Genomic DNA, 22956 nt, shown 5'->3' on the forward strand with positions numbered 1-22956 from the left:
TTTGAGACAGCGCTTTGCTCTTGTTGCCCAGGCTGGAGTGCAATGGCACGATCTTGGCTCACTGCAACCTCCACCTCCCAGGTTCAAGCGATTCTCCTGCCTCAGCCTCCCAAGTAGCTGGGATTACAGGCATGCGCCACCATGCCCAACTAATTTTGTATTTTTAGTAGAGACGGGGTTTCTCCATGTTGGTCAGGCTGGTCTCAAACTCCCGACCTCAGGTGATCCACCCACCTCGGCCTCCCAAAGTGCTGGGATTACAGGTGTAAGCCACCATGCCTGGCATCCCTGTCATTTCTTTGGCTCAGTAAGCCTGACACAGGCCACCATCTGCCCTTCCCTCATTCAAGAAACACTGCCAGAGTAGCCAGTAACCCTAGGGGAATAGGAGCTCACAACTCAGAAGGCTGGGCACCTTTGAAGAAAAGCAAACCAACAGAACCTGATAGACCACTAGAAGCACAAGTACTAGGACGCTTTGGTCAAGAAGCTAAACTGAGCATATCACATGCACTAAAAAGATGTGACAATATTAGCAGTATGAAAACAAGCATAAGAAACTTTGTCAATAACAAAGTGTACATGCAAAATGAATGTGAAACATAATAAGGAATTATGTAATTATGTACTTGATGCAAAAAAGGCCATGGGGAAATGTCTGAAAAATATCATAGGAAGAATCCAATGGATGGGATGGAGAATAGAATGACTATAATTGAAGGCAAACTAGTGAGTTAGAAGGGCCATCAGAAGTATCCCCTAAAAGGAAGTAGGGAAGGATGAAGACTAAAACATGTGAAAAAAAAGATTAGGACAGATGGAGGATAGAAACAGAAAACTTTGGCCAGGCGGGGTGGCTCATGCCTGTAATCCCAGCACTTTGGAAAGCCGAGGCAGGCAGATCACTTGAGGTCAGGAGTTCAAGATCAGTTTGGTCGACACGGCAAAACCCTGTCTCTAAAAAAATACAAAAATTAGCCAGGCGTGATGATGTGCACCTGTAATGCCAGCTACTCAGGAGGCGGAGGCACGAGATTCACTTGAACCCAGGAGGCGGAGATTGCAGTGAGCTGAGATTGTGTCACTGCACTCCAGCCTGGGCAACAGAGTGAGACTGTAAAAAAAAAAAAAAAAAAAAAAAAACACTTTATCATTTAGATAATAATAGTTTTCAAATAAGAAAGAAAAGAAATAGAGGCCGGGCGCGGTGGCTCAAGCCTGTAATCCCAGCACTTTGAGAGGCCGAGACGGGCGGATCACGAGGTCAGGAGATCGAGACCATCCTGGCTAACCCGGTGAAACCCCGTCTCTATTAATAATACAGAAAACTAGCCGGGCGAGGTGGCGGGCGCCTGTAGTCCCAGTTACTCCGGAGGCTGAGGCAGGAGAATGGCGTAAACCCGGGAGGCGGAGCTTGCAGTGAGCTGAGATCCGGCCACTGCCCTCCAGCCTGGGCGACAGAGCGAGACTCCATCTCAAAAAAAAAAAAAAAAAAAGAATATCAGAACCAAAGAGAAAATTATAAAAGTTTCCAGGGAAAATGAGTGGATTACCTACAAATATGTGAGATTAAGAATGACGTAAGATTTTTTTTTTTTTTTTTTTTTTTGAGACAGAGTCTAGCTCTGTCGCCCAGGCTGGAATGCAGTGGCGTGATCTTGGCTCACTACAGCCTCTGCCTCCTGGGTTCAAGTGATTCTCCTGCCTCAGCCTCCTGAGTAGCTGGAATTAAAGGTGCCCACCACCACGCCTGGCTATTTTTTATTTTTAGTAGAGATGGGGTTTCACCACGTTGGCCAGGCTGGTCTGGAACTCCTGACCTCAAGAGATCCACCCACCTTGGCCTCCCAAAGTGCTGGGATTACAGGCGTGAACCACTGGACCTGGCCGACGTAAGATTTCTTAACAGCAATACTAAATGCAAGAAACAGTGGGGTGAAGTTTAAAGCACAGAAGGAAAATCACCTTTAATTTTAGAATGTATATCCTGCCAAATAAAATTCAAATGTAAGAGGATAAAATATATTTCCAGGCATATAAGTCTTCAGAGGGCTTGAGGAACCCAAATTGAAAACCCATTGAGAGGAAGAATTCAAATACAAAGAGATAAAGAGAAAGAAAAACAGAAAATCTGTGATAAGTATGAGATAGAAAGGTAACCAAATACCTCAGAAAAATGTGTAGTTGTGTATTTTTTTAAAAAATCAAATAATAGAAAAATGCTAAGTATGTTCATAGTAACACAGAACAAAAACTGCACCTCTATAGAAAATACCAACATTGTAAGAAGTTGAAGGAAGAGAGGCCAAGACATATAAAAGCACACCAAAATTCTTTTTGTTAGATGTAAGACAGAGATATTAATTTTTCTTTTTATTTTTTTTTTGAGACGAGAGTCTTGCTATGTTGCTCAGACTAGATTCAAACTCCTGGGCTCAAGCGATCCTCCTACCTCACCCTCCCAAGTAGCTGGAATTACAGATGTGCATCACCGTGCCCAGCAAGATATTAAGCTTCTAAGTAAGAAAGGAGAAAAATTAAATATTGAAAAAGTGGAACTAAGTGAAAGTAAAAGGTAAAATAGTAGAAAGAAATTCATATATGTCAGTAACCACAATAAATGCCAGTAAACTCAACAAGGGATGTCAAATTGGATTTTTTAAAACCTGGTTATATACTGTTTACAAAAATCACTGCTAGAGCATAAATACATAAAATGTTGGGAGGATGGGAGAAAATGAAAAAGTATCAGGCGTCTAACGAATCAATAAGAAACTAGAGTAGCTATATTAAGATCCATATGCCAGTTCATTCCAGCCTGCATGAAACAGTGAGACCCCGGCACAAAAAAAAAAAAAAAAAAAAAAAATTCAGTCAAACAGACTTTAAAGCAAAAATCATCATTATGAGCCAGGCATGGTGGCTCATGTCTATAATCCCAGCATTTTGGGAGGATGAGGTGCGTAGATCACTTGAGCCCAGGAGTTCAAGACCAGCCTGGTCAACATAATGAAACCCTGTCTCCATTAAAAATACAAAAATTACCTGGGCATGGTGGTGGGCGCCTGTAATCCCAGCTACTCGGGAGGCTGAAGCAGGAGAATTGTTTGAACCCAGGAGGTGGAAGTTGCAGTGAACCAAGATCAGGCCACTGCACTGCAGCCTGGGTAACAGAGTGAGACTCCGTCTAAAAAAAAAGAAGTAAAAAAAGAAAACAAAAAGCACCACTATGAAGAGAAAGAAGAGAAAGAATTACTCTGTTTGATAAAATGTTCAGTTCACTGAGAAGATATAATGCTTTTCTAAAATATATGCTTTTAATTTAAAAGTACCTCAAATATAAGAAACACAATTGATAGAACTACAGTAAGAAATTGACAAATACATTATCATAATGTCAGATTTCAACACACCTCTCTCAAGTATTGACAGGTTGGGAAGATCTATCTACGTCTAAAGATTTGGGTTTGAACATTACAATTAACACACTGGCCTGTTAGTTTAAGAAATAAAAAATATACATTGTCGCCCAGGCTGGAGTGCAGTGGCGTGTGCGATCTCGGCTCACTGCAACCTCTGCCTCCTGGGTTCAAGCGATCCTCCTGCCTCAGCCTCCTGAGTAGCTGGGACTACAGGTGCCTGCCACCACCCACCATGCCCAGGTAATTTTTATATTTTTAGTAGAGACGGGGTTTCACCATATTGGCCAGGCTGGTCTTGAACTCCTGACCTTGTGATCCACCCACCTCAGCCTCCCAAAGAGCTGGGATTACAGGCATGAACCCCTGTGCCCGGCTAAAATATACATTATTCTTAAGCACACGGGAAACATTTACAAAAATTCGTTGTATACAGACCACAGATCAAGTCTCAACAAATTTTAAAAATAAATATCATAAAACCATGTATTCTGACCAAAAAGCATCTACTTAGAATTTAATTATGAAAGATGTTTAAAATCTTCATACCTTTGGAATTTTTAATCCCAAATAATTTAAGATTCAAAGAAGAAATCACAATGTTGTTTTAACAATATCCACAACTGAATGATATTCAAATAATAGATATCAAAATTTGTGGAAGGGAATAAAAATGAAATTCTGAGAGAAATTTATCCCTAACTACGTTTTATAGAGAATGAAAATATATACACTAAGAAGGTAAGTATCCAGCTTAAAAATTTATCAAAGATCATCAGAATAAACCAAAACAAGTAGAAGGAAGGTGCTGAGAAAATGAGAGTAAAAATCAATAAAATAGAAAACAAAGATACAGTGAGAAAATTCTACAATCCCAAAAGTTGGTTCCATGAAACTGATAATAAAATAGGGAAAGCAATTAACAAGATTTAGCTGGAAAAAAAAGAAAGAAGTCACAAATAACCAATGTCAGGAATATTTCCAAAAGGGGAAGTAATCTCGACAAAAACAAATAACATAAAGACAAGAGAATGCCACCTATATCCTTTTGTCAAAAAAGAATATGTAAAACTTAGGTGAAATGAACATGTCTCTAGAATAAAGCTCGCTGAAAAATACATAAAATGATTAAATTAGGAAAATTGCACATAGTGACACCACCAGGCCCAGGTAGTTTGATAAGTGACATCTATCAATCATTGAGGAAACAAGTCATTTCAGTTTTATACACACTCTTCCAGACAATAGAAAAAGAGAGACTAGTCCCCAGTTTCTCCATCTTATCTTGATGCCCAGACAAAGAAACAGGAGGAAAAAGGAAAATGACAAGTGTATTTGACCCATTGCATATAGATGCAAAAGTGCTGAGCAAAAGATGATCAAACTGAACCTACTGGAGTATTTTTAAAAATGCTGTGTACAACCTGCTTTTCTCCCAGGAATGCAGGAGTAGTTTCATATTAGAAAAATCTTTGTCATTCCCCGTGGTAAGAGATTAAGTAGGAAAAAATCCTATCAGTAGATGCGTTCAAAAAATACAACAGATGATAGAAAGGAGCTTCCTTAACCTGATGAAAGTTCACAAAACCAAGTGGCAGGACACTGGGTGCATTTCCTTCAAAATCAGCAGTAGCAAAAGATGCCCATGGTCGCTATGTCTACTCAACTTTGTCTGTAATCTCACCCAGCATATTGAAACAAGGGAAAGAAGTGCTTAGGACAAAAGGAAGAAATAAGATGTTATTACTTTGCAGATGATATAATTATCTAATTTGAAATCCCAAAAGATTCTGAATAATACCCAAGACCAATGTGTGATTTTTTTTCTTTTTGTAGAGATGGAGGCCTCACTATGTTATTCCCCGGCCTTGAACTCCTGGCCTCAAGAGATCCTCCTGCCTCAGCCTCCCAAAGTTCTGGGACTACAGGCATGAGCTATCAAACCTGGCCTAATTTGTGATTTTTTTTATTGAAAAAAATTTATTTAAAATACTTCAATTTCTATAACAAGTTATTTGAACTAATAAGGGAGCTTAGCAAGTTGGAAGGAAATGAAATCAATTAAAAATGTAATTGAGTTTTACTTGCTGCATTTACCGAGAGAATTAAGACAATTCTCTAAATCCAGAGAGCTGACATCCCAGAAGAGGTGGGTGTCACTATGAAGAGATGCACAGTTATAGTGAAGCCCCTCGAGGAACCCAGCCGAGAAATTCAACTCCATCAATGCGGGAAAGAAAAAGGAGAAGTTCGGTGTTGCCAAATGGTGAGGAAATGAAAAGTAACTGGCTACTATTCAAACCCTCCGTAGTCATGAACTGCCCACAGTCTGAGGTGTTACAGGGACTTCCGTTGCCAGAGGTTTGCATGTCCTCACTTCCTTATCAAAGTGATTATTCAGGGCAGTGGGTCAGTTGTTGAAATCTGACATCCCTTAGAAGAAAAACACATCTGCAGAGTATGCATGAGGACAGGCATTTCTTGCTCAGTACCTGAAGCCCAAAAGGATGGTTGATTCTTGAAGAAAATAGCATTACACTTGCATCAAACCCAGCTGCTTTGATTCAGCAAGTCATGGCAGCTAAAAATAGGAATATCACTAATTTTTCAGATGATATCTATATTTCTGAAAAAGAAGAGATCAGCAGGCTTATAAATAAGATCTAAGAATTCTCCAGCTACCAAAGCAAAAAGATTCTAAAGGACACATGCAAGACCAACTTGTGATTTTTTTTAATTACAAAAAAATCAACCCCTCTTATATTTTTAAAACACTTTCATTCTGCATTGTGATAAGGAATCAGAAAATGCACTTTTAAAAAGATAGCATTTACAATAACAACAAAAACTGGTATTTAGGAAGAAAAATAACGAAAGATGTGTAAAACCTGTGTGAAGAAACTCTACATTACCTCTTAAAAACACTTAAAAAGATTTAAAGGAATAGAGAGGGAAAGACCTACTCTCATGGATAAGAAGGTATGAATTTCTAAACAAGTAAAATTTTTCCAGATTGAGCTATAGATTCAATGCATTTTTTGGAATTTGACAACCTGATTCTTTTTTTTTTTTTTGAGACGGAGTCTCACTCTGTCACCCAGGCTGGAGTACAGCGGCGCGATCTCGGCTCAATGCAAGTTCCACCTCCCGGGTTCACGCCATTCTCCTGCCTCAGCCTCCTGAGTAGCTGGGACTACAGGCGCCGGCCACCATGCCCAGCTAATTATTTTTTGTATCTTTAGTAGAGATGGGGTTTCACCGTGTTCACCAGGATGGTCTCCATCTCCTGACCTCGTGATCCACCTGCCTCGGCCTCCCAAAGTGCTGGGATTACAGGCGTGAGCCACCGCGCCCGGCCTTGACAACCTGATTCTAATATTAAAGTGAAAAAAAGGGACCAAGAATGGTCAAGATACTATTGAAGGAGATTAAGGAAGGGGTTTTGATGTACTCGATATCAGGACTTATTTTTGAATTTATAGACAGTGATGACTCAGGGACAGTGAAATTGACTATTGGAATAGAACAGAGGCCACAGAAAGAGACCCACAAAATACAGAATTTTAATACGTGGCAGAATTGGCATGTAGCTCAATGGAGAAGGGAGAAGGACTATTCAGAAATGAAGGAGAAACATATCTGAATCAACACTATACACCACACACAAAAGTCAACCCCAGATAGAGTGAGTACTTAAATGTCAAAAGAAAAGCATACTCTCTACGTCCATCGGTTCAATTTTTTTTAATTCTTAGATCCCACAAATATGTGAGAACATGCCATGTTTGTCTTTGTGTGCCTGGCTTATTTCACTTAACATAATGATCTCCAGTTCCATCCATGTTGTTGCAAATGACTGGATCTCATTCCTTTTTTGGCTGAAGGGTACTCCATTGTGTATATGCACCACATTTTCTTTATCCGTTCATCTATTGATGGACACTTACGTGGCTTCTGGATTGTTTGCAACTCAGTGGATCAATGCTTGAGGGAATGGGCACCCCATTCTTCATGATGTGTTTATTTCACACTGCATGCCTGTATTCAAACAGTTCATGTACCCCATAAATATATACACCTAACATGTAGCCACAAAATTAAAAATAAAAAAATTAAAAAGAAAAGCATAAAACTTTTAGTAGAAACTATATTTGAATATCTTTCTAATCTTAGGATGGGTGAATTTTTTTTTTAATGAGATCCAAAAGGTACTCAATAGAAAAGAGAGGATTTGTGAATACGATTATATTACAACTAGGAACTTATGTTCATTGAAGATCACTTTAAGAAGTGAAGACAAGCTACGCATTGGGAGAATATATTTATATTTATGACACATATAATGAGAAAAATAGTGTAAAGATGTATAAAGCCCTCCAACAAATTCAATAAGAAAAAGTCAAACACCCAATAGGAAAATGGGATCCAGATGTGGCCAGGCATTTTACAGAGGATGAAAACACAGAGAGATTTTTCATCTTCATTGGTTACCAAGGAAATGCAAATCAATACCATAGTAAGATAGTAAAATAACCTCCAAAATTGAGAAAACTGAGAAAAGCAAGTGCTGGAGAGATGACAGAACAACAAGATTTCCTAGGCATAGATGAGAGTATAAATGGATGTAATTGCTTTGGAAAGCCATTTTTCATGACCTTGTAAAGGTGCCCATTCACAGGCCCAGCGATGCGGCAACTCAATCTTTAAAGAAAAGCTCTTGCATATCAATACCATGAGACAGGGATAAGAATGTTCAGAATGGCTCAAATGGAAAAACTCAAGTGTGCATCAATATGAGCTTACGTGATAGATACAATCATAAAATATAATATTATAGCGGTCACACCTATAATCCCAGCACTTTGGGAAGTCAAGGCGGGTGGATCAAGACCAGCCTGGCCAACATGGTGAAGCGCCATTGCTACTAAAAATACAAAAATGAGCCTTGCGTGGTGGTACGTGCCTGTAATCCCAGCTACTCAGGAGGCTGAGGCAGAACAGTTGCTTGAACCTGGGAGGCGGAGGTTGCAATGAGCCAAGATCGCACCACTGCACTCCAGCCTGGGCAATGGAGTCAGACCCTGTCTCAAAAAATATAGACATTATAACTGGGAAAAATGAATACAACTGCAACGTCATACAACATGGATGAATCATAATACAATGTTGAGTCTACAAAGCAAGTCCAAGAAGTGTGCATGGAACACGATACCCTCTGTAGATTCATAAACAATTAAAACTAAATAGTGGTATATGTTAAATCTACATATATGTGACAACAGTAGGAAGACAAGATTCACAACAGTGGTTACTGGGAATGGATCAGGGAGCAACACAGGTGGATATAAGTTATCACCAATGTGTTAGGTCTTAGGTTGGATGGTGGGTTCGCAATTATTTATCATATTATGAACAAAAGTGAAAAAGTAAAAGTAATTGATGCTTGTTCCAGTGATTATAGCTTGGTCATGAACTAAGCATTTTGGATAATTCCATTTGGGACAAACCTAGATCAATTTTATAAAAGAGGAGAGGAGACATGCTGGACAGAAACAGCGTGAGAAAAAACTGCAGGGGCTAAAGAAGCCCCAGCCCCTGTCCTTCAAGAATTCCACAGATATCACCCAGGCACGGTAGTTCACACCTGTAATCCCAGCACTTTGGGAGGCCGAGGCAGGCAGATCACCTGAAGTCAGGAGTTTGAGACCATCCTGGCTAACACGGTGAAACCCCGTCTCTACTAAAAAATACAAAAAAAACTAGCCGGGCGAGGTGGCTGGCACCTGTAGTCCCAGCTACTTGGGAGGCTGAGGCAGGAGAATGGTGTAAACCCGGGAGGCGGAGCTTGCCGTGAGCTGAGATCCGGCCACTGCACTCCAGCCTGGGCGGCAGAGCAAGACTCCGTCTCAAAAAAAATAAAATAAAATAAAAATAAAAATACAAAAATTAGCCGGGTGTAGTGGCACACGCCTGTCATCCCAGCTACTTGGGAGGCTGAGGCAGGAGAATTGCTTGAGCCTGGGAGGCGGAGGTTGCAGTGAGCCGAGATCGCGCCACGGCACTCCAGCCTGGGTGACAGAGCAAGACTCCATCTCCAAAAAATAAAAATAAAAATAATACAGAATGCCACAGATACAATGAGGGGGTGGAGACAGGTAAAGGCAGTGGTGATGTGTGATGGGGACGGGGATGCATATAGTGCTGTAAACATAGAACAGAAGGGGTAGATGTCAAAGGGAGGGGAAGTGACTAGAGTAACAGATACTGAGATTAGAGCTGGAAGGATTAGATGAGGTAGTCTGGTGGAAATGGGGAAGGAAGGATGGAAGAAACTGTACTTGCAAGGGCTCTAAGTTGTAGGACAGCAGGTCTGTATGGAGGCAGAAGGCCAGCGTGGCCAGGCCAAGGGGCAGGATCAGAGGTCAGGAAACAGGCTGAAGTGGCCACCTCGTGGGGGACAAGGAACACGGGCCTGATTCTCTAAGCGACGGGAACAAACAACAACTCCAGGCTGCCTGGGAAGTAACAGTTTTGGGGCGATGGTTCTGGCAGCCTGAAGTTTGGGATGAGAGATGGGGGCAGGGAGGAGGTGAGGCAGGCTCTGTGGTCAGTAGAGGTGGGGAGGGAAGAGGAGCAGAGGACAAGTTAGTTTTATTTTTAGAAAGAAGGTTGGTGGCCGAGTGCGGTGGCTCATGCCTGTAATCTCAGCACTTTGGGAGGCCGAGGCAGGCAGATCAACTGAGGTCAGGAGTTCAAAACCTGCCTGACTAACATGGCACAACCCCGTCTCCACTAAAAATACAAAAATTAACTGCACATCGTGATGTGCACCTGTAATCCCAGCTACTTGGGAGGCTGAGGCAGGAGAATCGCTTGAACCTGGGAGGTGGAGGTTGCAGTGAGCCAAGATTGCACTATTGCACTCCAGCCTGGGTAACAAGAGTGAAACTCCATCTCAAAAACGAACAAACAGACAAATAAAGAAGGTTGAATGGGACATAATGATTTCCTGGATCTGGGATATGAAGGGGGAGAACGGGAGAGAAGAGAACTCCCAGGAGACGAGGGAGGAGTGGGTTTGGTGGAATGCTGAGGAGCTCAGCCTGGACTTTCCGAGTGGACATGCACAAGGGAAGATTCCCAAGCCACTCACCCAGGAGACGGTACCCATAATGGGGTCTTCATCATCCATTTTTTCTGGTCTCCCAGCTGCTTGCTTCCTGTGGACTTTCACTCTAAGGAAAGAAACCAGCACAGTGCAGCTGGGACCACCCAGGTACAGGTTCGCAGGCTGCCCCATCCCGTGTTAAGATGGTGAAAATGACAGTGAAGTCATCCAGGCCCTGGAACTGAACTCGGAGACCTTCCTGACATGGGAATGAGGGCTCCATCCTCCTGGATAACTGGGGATTTGGTCAGGGTGCCATGGACCGAATTTCCATCACATAGACCCCCTCTTACACACAAAACCATGGCAGGAATTGTCATAGCAGTGTTATGCATCATAGCCAAGAAGCAGAGGCAACCCAATTGCCCATCAATGGCTGAGCAGACAAATCAAATGTGTTTCATTTATACAATGGAATATTATTTGGAAACAAAATGGAATAAAGTATCGATGCATGCTACAACATGGATGAACCTTGAAAACATTATGCTGAGTGAAAGAAGTCAGCCACAAAGGACCACATATCACATGATTCCATGCACACGAAGTACAGCTGCAGCTTCAGGACAGACAAATCCACAGAGACAGAGAATAGGTTAGGGCTGGGGGAAAGAAGCGGGAGTGATAGCTAAGGGGTGCAAGGTTTCTTTAGGTCTTCGTTTTCCACTTTAGGCTAATGAAACAGTTCTATAATTGATTTTGGTGACGGATGCACAACTCTGTCAATATACTTAAAGCCATTGACTCGTACACTTTCAGTGGATGAATTGTACAAAGTGTGTACCTCAATAAAGCTATTAGAAGAAAGAAAGAAAGAAAGAAAGAGAGAGAGAGAGGGAGGGAGGGAGGGCGATAGGAAGGAAGGAAGGAAGGAAGAGAGGGAGGGAGGGAGGGAGGGAGGAAGGAAGGAAGGAAGAAAGAAAGAAAGAGAGAGAGGGAGGGACGGAGGGAGGGAGATAGGAAGGAAGGAAGGAAAGAAGGAAGGGAGGAAGAGAGGGAGGGAGGGAGGGAGGAAGGAAGGAAGGAAGAAAGGAAGAAAGGAAGGAAGGAAGGAAGGAAGAAAGAGAGAGAGAAAGAAAGAAAGAAAGAAAGAGAAAGAAAGAAAGAAAGGAAGAAAGGAAGGAAGAAAAGAAAGAAAGAAGACCTCTCTGGATCTACTCAGTTCTGCTTTTGGTTTGGTTTGGTTTTTCTTTTAAGACAGGGTCTTTCGCTCTGTGGCCCAGGATGGAGTGCAGTGGCACAATCCCAGCTCACTGCAGCCTCAGCCTCTATGATCAAGCTATCCTCCTGCCTCGGACTCCTGAGCATCTGAAACTACAAGCACACATTACCATCTCTGGCCTTAGCTCTGCATTTCTGACATTCAGTCTCTCCTACTCCCTACAAACACCAACCTGTACCTTCCCTGGGACCAAGACTTACATTAAAAAGAAGATGAGGCACAGACAGATACAGAGCAGGGCCATCACACCAGCACCACCAAGGGCTGCAGGAACCACGCCTGTCCTGAGGTTCAATCTCCCTGCAGAAAAGAGGGGCATGCAATAACTCACTCTCAGGACTCAGACTCTTGTCCTCCCACCTGCTGAGCAACTTGCTCCAGGGCCCTGCTCAGACAGGAGATGAAGAACCCTGTTCTCCCCATCACCAGTCCAGCCTCTCTCTCCTACCATCCATCGCTCTGGGATCCATGCCCCTCCCCTCAGGCCCCAGCCCTCTGCAATACACCCCCTGACCTTGCAGCAGCAAGACAGAGCCGCTCTGGGACCCATAGATGTTCCAGCCCTTGCAGCTGACTTTGAGGCCAGAGGTGAGCCCACCGTGGAGGATCAGGGAGCTGTTGGTCCAGGGCCCAGATGAGCTGGAGTTGACCTTGAATGAGCCCTGGCTGCTGTTCCCCTCCAGTAGCTTCTCCCCAAGCCACCAGCATAGGGAGGGGGCCGGCCAGGCTCGAAGGGAGCAGCTGCAGTGCAGACTCTCAGCCTCCCAGGAGCAGGAGGGGCCCAGCAGCTGTGGGAGGGCTGTGGGGAGGGAGGACAGGACTCAGCGGGGAGCCTCTTCCCTCTTTAATACCATACAGTTCCTGCTCTAGCTGCCCCCACACTCACAGTAAACTGAGAGATTCAGAAAAATGTGCAGGGAGCCCAGCGGGTGCTGAGCACGGCAGGTAAAGACTCCTTCTTTTGCAAACTCTACTCGAGGAAGCAGCAAGATCCCAGTATCGGAGATGGGGGTCGCGTTCGGGGCAGAGGATGCCTGGAACCAGCTCAGGTGTGCAGGGGGGTTGCTGGGAGCTTCACAGAGCAGCCACAGAGCCTGGCCCTCCAGGACCAGAAGGGTCGAGGTGTTTTGCAGGATCTCTAGGGCTTTGGGGAGAGAGGGGCGGGGAGAGAGAGATGGGGTCAGGGAGGCTGACAGTCCCTATCGTTCCCTCCTTCCCAGGATCCAGATGAACATCTCCCTCTCCTCCCCTGGCCATGCTGGCTTGGTTCCATCCCGGTTCAAATGCTGGGCCTTTGCACACTCAGGAAACTGACCAAAACTGTCTGAGTCTCATGTCTCCAGAGGAGGCTCAATATCTCGCTGGTACATACCTGGACTGTGGTGGAAAGAGGACAGAGAGCCTCCCTGTGGCATTGGGAAATACAGTCCGATAGTGTGGCAGGACATAAGACTGAGAACGCAGGAGTGGAAGGGTGAGAGGAGAAGAATCACAGAGCTAGGCTGACTGAGATGAGAGGAACCTGGATTGGTCCTTGGTGACTGTGGGAAGAACCAGACCACAGGAGGGATGGGAGATGGGAGGGGTCTAAAGTCTGTTCACTGCTTTCAGCAGAGCGCATGAGTGTGCACCTGTGTGCGTGTGCGGGTGTATGTGCATGTGTGCGTGCGTGGTGTATGTGCATGTGTGTGTGTGCATGTGTATGTGCGTGTGTGCGTGCATGGTATATGTGCATGTGTGCATGTGCGAGTGTATGTGCATGTGTGCGTGTGTAGTGTATGTGCATGTGTATGTGTGTGCGTGTGTGTGCGTGTGTGCGTGGGTGGTGTGTGTTCATGTGAGCGTGTGCATGTGTATGTGCGTGTGTGCATGTGAGTGTGTGCGTGTGCATGTGTGCATGTGTGCCTGCACATGGGGCTCACAGAAGGTGGAAGCCAGAAGACAGTAATTCTCATTCTTGCTCTTCCCAAATCTGATTCCATTCAAGCTCTGATTCTCTACATCTGCTCAGAGACAGACCCAGAGGCAGGTCCCAGCTTCAGAGAGGAGAAGGTCTTTCCTACCTGTGCCATTCCTGAAGATGGTGATGTTCTGTGGAGCATCTGAGATAAAAAGATATAACCTTGGCTTCAGCAGTGAGGAGTGAGATGGGCATGGGCCCAGGAGGTACCCAAAGAGGAGCCACAGAAACCCACCAAGTGGGGAAGGCTGTCCTGGCTCACTCCCTCCCAGATCCCAAGGCTCAGATCCACGCACAGGGCTTCTCAAGTTATTGTTTTCTTTCTCTCTTACACACACACACACACACACACACACACCACACACACACACACTCTCCCACTGCCCTTGGGGACCCAGCTGTGTCCCCAGCACCACTCACAGGAGACATTGAGCTGGACAGTTCTCTCCGTGGTCACCTGAGCTCCTCGGCGTTTCACCTGACAGGTGAGGTTGGTGCCATGGTCCTCGGGCCTCGGGGTGAGGGTGAGCTCCGAGGAGCGGGTGGTTTCGGGGTCCAGGGGGCTGAGGGCATCCCCCGTCCAGGAGAATGTGAGAGGTCGTCCCACTTCACAGGATCCTGGAAGGCTGCAGCTCAGCCTTGTGAGGCGGCCGGACTCCAGAGGCTCCAGAAAGTGGACGTCGGGTTTCTCTGTCAGGGCTGAGGAGGAGACAGGGAGATACCTGGGCCCCAGGGGCTTGAAGACGTACGGTGTGACCCCGAGAGTGGCCAGGCCTCAGGCCCCGACCTGCCCCCAGTCCTACACCTCCTCCAACCGCCCCTGCCCACGTCCTGTCCTTGTTCTCACACGGGGGTCTCCACGTCCCAGGGTCCTCTCCAAGGGCCCCCGCCGTACCCGTCACCTCCAAGTTCAGCTTATTCTGTACGAAGGTATGTTTTACATTCCTTCCTCTCTCCACGCGGAAAGAATAGCTTCCCGCGTCCCCCATTCTGGCATCTCCGATGCTCAAGGAGCAGTTCTTCTTCCAGACATCCCCAAGGAGGCGGAATCGGTCCTGGGTCTCTGGCTTCACTTTTCTATCTGGGTTGTTTGTGGCCACAGGCTCATCATAGTATGGGCTCTTCTCGTTCAGGAACCAGTAGACGTAGAGTGGGGGAGAGGAGTACCAGGCATTCCAGGGGTAAGAGAAGGAGCAGGGCACGAGGACGCACAGACCCTCCTGCACCGTCACCGACTTCTGCACTTGCAGCTCGTACCCTGGCTCCTCCTGCAGGGACCCTGGCGGGGCACAGAGGCTCAGCTGCAGCTCCAGCCCCACCTTCTCACCCCCATACCTGTCCCTCCTCCCTCAGCTCACTCACCCCCCCACAGCAGGGGCAGCAGCAGCAGGGGCAGCATGTCTCCATCCGCCAAGGCCCCAGCCCGGTCCCAGGTCCTTCTGTCAGGGAAGGAAATGCCCCAAATGTGGGGTGGGGCTCAGGAAGCCCCGACAGGAAGCCGGAGGGTGAGTGAGAGCTGTGGCTGTAGGCAGAAGGAGAACTTGGGCATCACGTGCTGTCTGGGTGAGGCGGGGGCTGGGAAGCCATCCTGCTCCCACCCCCACTGGACGCCGCAGGTGAAGATACTGAGGCCCCCAGACGATGCCAGGCTTGTCCAGCTGGGGATCTGGAGGTGATCACCCCTCAAATGATGTTTCAGTCATGAGTGAGATCCTCAGGGGGGTGAATGCAGAAAGAAAAGAGAGAAGAGGGCTTGTCCTGGTGATGAGGTGAGATGTCAGAACCACCCTCCACCCCAAAACCATGAAACATTCTGGAAATACATAATTTTAAATTTGATTTTAAATGTTCAAACTGACCAGGCACGGTAGCTCTTGCCTCTAATCCCAGCACTTTGGGACGCTGAGGTGGGAGGATTGTTTGAGCCGGGGAGTCTGAGACCAGCCTGGGCAACATAGCAAGACCCCATCCCTAGAAAAAATAAAAGCTATTAGCTGGTGTGGTGACACACCTATAGTCTCAGCTCCTCTGGAGCACTGAAATAGGGGGATTCCTTGAGCCCAGGAGTTTGAGGTTGCTGTGAGCCATGATTGCACCACAGCATTCCAACCTGGGCAACAGAGTGAAACCTTGCAAAAAAAAAAAGTTCAAAAGTGCTGGAAAAAAATTTTTCTTTGACCCAAATGGAGTGGAGGGTCAGAACATGAGAGAGCTGAAGCACTCTTATGTTAAGAAGATTCTTGGGACACAGCACAGTCCAGTTTGGGTCTTGATGGACCTCAGGGTCTTGTAGGATGGCAGTAAACACAAGCCCCTGCTAAAGTCTCATCCTATTAAGGAGCTACAGAAGCAAATTTGCCACCATCAGGCTAATGAAGCCCAATCTTCAATGCCCTCCCTTCCAGGGTCCAGTTTTCAGATGCCCAGAAGGGGCCCAAGCAATGTGTGGAAATAACCTGCACTGTTACTGCTCTTTTATGAAAGAAATTTCATAATAGTTTCCCACAGTTTAACAATGACCTTAACAAATGGTCACATTCTGATTAATGTGTTGTGAGAATAAAGACAGTTTCTTAAGCTAACAATGATCAAAACAAATGTCAACCTCCCATGCCCGAAGAAATACCGACTTCTCTTTCTAGTCTATCTATAAAACTTATATTATAAAATTATTCTCCAATATTGGCCGGGTGTGGTGGTTCCAAGCACTTTGGGAGGTTGAGGCGGTGGATCACCTGAGATCAGGAGTTCAAGACCAGCCTGGTCAACATGGTGAAATCTCGTCTCTACTAAAAGTACAAAACTTAGCCAGGCATGGTGGTGCACACCTATAGTCCCAGCTACTCCAGAGGCTGAGGCAGGAGAATCACTTGAACCCAGGAGGCAGAGGTTGCAGTGAGCCAAGATCATGGCACTGCACTCCAGCCTGGGTGACCGAGCAAGACTCTGTCTCAAAAACAAAACAAACAAACAAACAAACAAACAAAAAAAAGCTCCATTATGAAGGCAATCAAAGAATATCAGTCAAAAATATAGGGAAAAAGTATGCAGGTATAGCAGACAGGTAGACTACACTATTAATAAAAATAATATGCCATTTTTCTGAGTTGTCTCATATTTTGGCATTTTAGATTTTGTGATTTGATGTGTTTTCTCAGTCCAAAAATCATCCCATGTGTGCCAAATTTTGTATTTTTGTATTTTTTTCCTAAAGAGTCACAAAGACTCTCTTCTTAACTATACTTACGAAAGCTCCTCTGAGCCCTTTTTTCAACTAGGCTTTGTCCTTGGACTGCCTTGTCCAGCTGTAGCAAGAATCCTGCTAAGTCGGTTTTGCAAGATTCTTGATATCTGATCACCTTCACTATCTGATCAAATTCCCTAGCCCTCACCCTTGCTATCTGATCATGCTGGCCTGCTTTCAGCAAGAATCCTGTTAAGTCAGTTTAGAAAGAATCCCGGTATCTTCAGCGTCTCCTCTTAGTAGTTTTCCATCCACTGACATACACACCCAGCCTCCCTCACCTGCTGCACCGTGTGTCTTGGCTATAAACCCCCCTTGTCTTTGCTGTATTCCGAGTTGAACCTGATCTCTCTACATTATTGCACTAGTCTTTTTTTAAAATTGATTTCTGTTTGTTTGGTTTTTTTTTGACAGGGTCTCACTGTGTTGTCCAGGCTGGAGTACAGCAGTGCAACCTTGGCTCACTGCAACCTCCCCTTCCCAGGTACAAGCGATTCTCCTATCTCAGCTTCCTGAGTAGCTGGGAGTACAGGCGCATGCCACCATGCCCTGCTTAGTCTGTATTTTTAGTAAAGATGGGGGTTTCACCATGTTGGTCAGGCTGGTCTCGAATGCCTGACCTCAGGTAATCTGCCCAGTTTGCCTCCCAAAGTGCTAGGATTACAGGCATAAGCCACCGTGCCTGGCCTGCACTAGTCTTGATACCTGTCTCAGTCATCCTGAATAGCCAGTGTTAACAGGTGTCAGAATAATTTTTTCTTTTTTCTTTCTCTTATTGCAAATTCTGAACCTAATTTCTCATTTGAACTGTGAAAGTAATTCATCATACCGACTAGTAAGATCTAAAGATAAAGACTCGATTATGTAGGAACATGGCATTTTTGTCTTTATGTTAAAATCTTTATATTAAATTCCCTCTGCTAAAATACATAGTATGTTTTCTGTTTTCACATCAGCCCTTAACTAATTAAATCTCAAGAGATGAATGAATGAGCATTGGGTGATTTCAAATCCCTTTATGATATAATTCATAGCCAACTAGAAATTCTCTTTAAAGAATTTCCCAAACAAGATAAAAGGTGTCTTCAGCAAACATCATACACCTAATGAAGTAGCTTCAGGTCCTAGCATAAGAAGGCAATAAAAATAAGTAAAAGGTACAGCAATTACAATGAAATGTTAACAGAGGTCTTTATCAATGACATGATTGCGTATATAGAAAAATCCAAAAATATATACAGATACATTTAAAGCCTTAATAAAATATTTACAAGACTGCCAGAGATTAATCAAATTACAAAATCAGTTGTCTTTCCACATCACAGTAATAAACAAAAATGGAATTTTATAAAAGATGCCTTTGACAAAAGCTTCAAAAATTATAATAGAATATCTGAATATATAGAATATATCTAACTATTAGAGATGTATCTAACAAAAATATATATATGTCCCCTCTGCGGAGGAAATTATAAATCTGTATTGAAGGGCATTAAAGATGTAAATAGGCTGGGCACAGTGGCTCACGCCTGTAATGCCAACACTTTGGGAGGCCAAGGCATGTGGATCACCTGAGGTGACGGGTTCAAGACCAGCCTGGCCAATCTGGTGAAACCCCGTCTCTACTAAAAATACAAAAATTAGCTGGGCGTGGTGGCAAGCGCCTGTAGTCCTAGCTACTCGAGAGGCCAAGGTAGGAGAATTACTTGAATCTGGGAGATGCAGGTTGCAGTGATTCAAGACTGCACTATTGCACTCCAGCCTGGGCGACAGAGTGAGACTCCATCTCAAAAAAAAAAAAAAGTAAATATATTGAAAAAGAGGCCATGTTGATGAGTTTGAGAACAATATTCTTCTCAAATACTGCACAAATGTCAATTTTACCCAACAATCTACAGCATCAAAGGAATATGTCATACAATCTCCCGGGTGATTTTTGTGCAACTTGATAACTCTATTGTAAAATTTACACTGAAGTAGAAATGTTCGAGTATGATCAAGACTATCATGAAGAACAATGAATGGTTTTGCAAGATAAAAAGATGTATTACAACATGATAGAAAATATGACCATTTCAGGCTGGGCACAGTGGCTCACGTCTATAATCCCAGCACTTTAGGAGGCTGAGGCAGATGGATCACTTAAAGTCAGGAGTTTGAGAGCAGCCTGACCAATATGGTGAAACCCTGTTTCCTTTTCTAAAAAATAACAAAAATTAGCTGGGTATCGTGGCATGTGCCTGTAATCTCAGCTGCTTGGGAGGCTGAGGCACAAGAATTGCTTGAACCCAGGAGGTGGAGGTTGCAGTGAGCTGAGATTGTGCCACTGCATTCCACCCAAGGTGACAGAGTGAGACTGTCTCAGATTTTTAAAAATTGAGAAAATAGAAAATTCAATGGTTCACACTTGTAATACCAGCACTATGGGAGACCGAGGCAGGAGGATTACTTGAGTCCAGGAATTCAAGACCAGCCTGGGCAACATGGTGACACCCCATCTGTACAAAACACACAAAAATTAGCTCGGCATGGTGGCTCATGCCTGTAGTCTCAGCTACTTGGGAGGCTGAGGCAGGAGGATCACTTGAGCCCAGGAGGTGGAGGTTGCAGTGAGCCACGATTGCACCACTGCACTCCATCCAAGGTGACAGAGTGACAGAGTGAGACCTTGTCTGGAAAAAAAAAAGACCATTATGTATTGACCAAGTAGAACAAAACTGAGTACCTGGAAATAGACCTCAACCACAGGAAACATCATGTGTGATACAGGAAGTGGCAAATGATAAATTTTTCTTTTTATTTATTTTGGTTTTTATTTATTTGATTTTTTTTTTTTTTGAGACAGTGTCTCTGTCACGCAGGAAGGAGTACAATGGTGTGATCAGAGCTCGCCACAGTCTGAGTTTCTCTGGGTTCAGGCAATCCTTCCATCTCAGCCTCCCGAGTAGCTGGGACTACAGGAATGCACCATTACTCTTCGCTAATTTCTTAATTTTTTGTAGAGACAAGGTCTCACTATATTGCCCAGGCTGGTATCGAACTTCTGGGCTCAAGCAGTCCTCCCACCTCGACCTCCCAAAGTGTTGGGATTACAGGCACGAGCCACTGTGCCCGGCCAACTTTTCAAAAAATACGTGGGCAAAACTTAATGCAATCAAGTTTGCAGTAAGTTTGCAATGAAATTTGACCCCCAGCTCATGCATAAAAGTCAAGTACAGGTAGCTTGAAGACCTAAATATGACAGAGAAAACAATAGGGCTGTTAGAAAATAATATAGCAGGAAATCACTATGAACTTGAGGTAGGAAAGGATTTTTTTTTTTTTTTTTTTTTTTTTTTGAGGCAGAGTCTCGCTCTGTCGCCCAGGCTGGAGTGCAGTGGCGCAATTTCAGCTCACCACAACCTCCGCCTCCTGGGTTTAAGCGATTCTCCTGCCTCAGCCCCCTGAGTAGCTGGGACTACAAGTACCTGCCACCACGCTCAGCTAATTTTTGAATTTTTAGTAGAGATGGGGTTTCACCATGTTGGTCAGGATGGTCATGATCTCCTGACCTCGTGATCCGCCCACCTCAGCCTCTCAAAACTGCTGGGATTACAGATGTGAGCCACCATGCCCGGCCAATAACACTATTTATAAAAAGAAAGATTGAAAACTTGACCCCTGGCCCAGACCCTGAGCTCTACCTCTCTGAGGTCTTGCCTCCACAGGACCTGCACATCCAAAGGTCTTGTCTCCCCAGGACCCTGACATCCTACCCCAGCTCCCACAAGCCATGCTAAGGAGGCTGGTTCTCTCCATGCTTCTCTAGCTTCCAAAGGGGAAAACTGAAGGACTCCTGCAGAGCACCTGAAGCCCAGAAGTAAAGGTGACCACTGAGACAAGGAGTGAGGTAGCAGTGATGGGTCTCAGGTCCCTGAGAGGTGAAGGCAGCACCTTTTTGAGAGAAGGTAATGGGTGGTTCCTCTTCACTGGGCTCCAGGGTCCCTTCTGAGTGATGAGTAACAAGAGATTTCATCCTAACTCCATGTGTGGCCTCAGCCTGGTCTCCACCTCTTGTTGCTCACTCTTGGAGAATTTGTGCCCCTGTCACTCTCACAGTGACTCCTTAGGTAAAAGGTATATGTTATACCACATCCTCTTAAGATATATCTCCCACTAACTCCCATCTGGAATCCCCCAGTTCTCAGAGAAGAGTTATTGTCCTGGGAGCAACTGAGGAGGTGACATTGATCTTGGGAATTATATTTTTTATTTTCACCCTCTCCTTTGTGATCACTAGAGCACAGTTACCACGTGCCTGGCTACAGTGAGTTTTAGGATTCCAGGATCCCAGGTGTAGGAGGATGTACAGAACATTAGGTCACTTGTTTCCGTGGGTGAGAGACAGAGATACCTGCAGTGCCAGCCCCAAACCCCACCTGGTCCTCTCTGGCATTTGTCCCACTCAACACTAGAGGCATCTCTCAAGCTGGAGATTCCAGACCTTGCCCAGGGACAGCTTCATTCCCCCAACCCCCATCCTCTGTGCTGTCTATTAAGAGCAAGAAACAGTTGGGGTGAGGGAAGAGGAAATTGCAACCAGAAGCCACAAGATATAGACAGAAGGGCAGAAAAGGAAATTTCCCCACAAACTCTACCAGGAAAGCTGGGCCCCCAAGGGCAAGGAAGAGGCCAGATTGGCCCACCTCAGGGGCACAATGCCCATCCTAATAAAAGCAAAGTAACACAAAATACAGAATTGGGTGAAAGAAGGAAAAAAGGAATTGGGGTAAAGAAATAACCATTTTCCCATTCAAGAAGGGCTACAGAATTTGCCTTGAGACAGGAGTGTGTATATAGTTTATCACTACTTTGTTTTCAAATCAAACTGGTGATAGTATTTTTACTGAGGTGAAATTCAGACGACAAAATTACTAGTGGTAATTTTGGATGTATACACTTTTGAAGGATGAGGTGAAGAGGAAGTTAAAATGATGCTGGATAAAAAAAGGAACATGAACATTAAGGCTCCCCCTTATGGAGGATAAAGAAAGCATTTTTTAAAGTTCTGGATTCAGTGGCAATGAGATGAGGATTTGGGGGACGACCTCTTGGACTCAACAACGTGGCGATAGGACACAAAATCCAGTGAAAGACTTTCTGTGGCGGGGATGAATGGTGAATTTCTGCAACACGATGTCTAGCATCCAATTTAACCTACTTCTTATCCTGAAGGGCCATTCCTTTCTGCTGCTCCCAAACCTTGAATGAAAAATGCTACCCAAAATATATATGTACAAAGTGCTGGGAAAGGCAGGAAAGAGGTCTTTGTTCTCATGTTTGGGGAAGGGATACCAGCTTGCATATGTCAATCACCCATTACCCTCAGGAACTCTCCCACATATTGTGGTTAAGTTGGCAGCTTTGGATTCTCTGTGATTATTAAGCATGAGAGATCCAGTTACTTTCTGGGGATCTTAAAATCTGAACAGGATGCAAGATTTGGGAACTACTGGTTCATACCATCAAAACTTAAATCTGCTCTTAAACTCTTGGAAGATATCAGCCTGGTACAGTACAATTTTAACAAATTCAAAGCAGGAGAGGAGGAGCTGAGAACAAAGTTACAACCTGTGACTGAGTTGATGGTATGATAAATTGAGGCAGGAATTATGTGGAGGCAATTATGAAGGACTCCAATTAGGAGAGGTGTGGACCGAGAGAACACTCTGGTAGCTATGAAGTCTTTACTTTTGATTGGGCATCCATTGGATAGATATATTTAGCTTGCATTTCTATTATGTTTGACTGAAAGTGTTGACCAAAAAATGTTTTATTTTGGTAAAATAATGCATAACACACATTTTAATATTTTAACCATTTTTAAGTGTATGGTTCAGTGGCATTGAATATATCCATCTTGTTGTACAACTATCACAACCATCCATCTCCAGAACTTTTCCA

The 22956-nt window shown here is 44.5% G+C and overlaps 1 protein-coding gene across 8 annotated transcripts in view; it reads right to left on the reverse strand.

The window, feature by feature from the left end:
* The window catches only part of SIGLEC5 (sialic acid binding Ig like lectin 5), a 40260-nt gene that overhangs the window by 4212 nt on the left and 13092 nt on the right, over window positions 1-22956 (reverse strand). For 3 of the 8 annotated variants that reach the window (XM_033224334.1, XM_033224340.1, XM_033224339.1), the window contains 7 exons: window positions 14665-15048; window positions 14190-14468; window positions 13873-13911; window positions 12696-12953; window positions 12324-12608; window positions 12010-12109; window positions 10573-10654 (listed from right to left, as the gene is read on the reverse strand). In XM_033224334.1, the coding sequence (XP_033080225.1) occupies window positions 10573-10654; window positions 12010-12109; window positions 12324-12608; window positions 12696-12953; window positions 13873-13911; window positions 14190-14468; window positions 14665-15048 (1427 nt within the window). Of the gene's footprint in view, window positions 1-5911; window positions 6046-10572; window positions 10655-12009; window positions 12110-12323; window positions 12609-12695; window positions 12954-13872; window positions 13912-14189; window positions 14469-14664; window positions 15049-15131; window positions 15465-22956 lie in introns of those variants that run through there. The other 5 variants (XR_004440502.1, XM_033224336.1, XM_033224335.1 and 2 more) reach the window with 5 other exon arrangements.

The sequence above is a fragment of the Trachypithecus francoisi genome, unplaced genomic scaffold (genome assembly GCF_009764315.1).
Source record: "Trachypithecus francoisi isolate TF-2019V2 unplaced genomic scaffold, Tfra_2.0 Lachesis_group12, whole genome shotgun sequence".
NCBI classification, from domain to species: Eukaryota; Metazoa; Chordata; class Mammalia; order Primates; family Cercopithecidae; genus Trachypithecus; species Trachypithecus francoisi.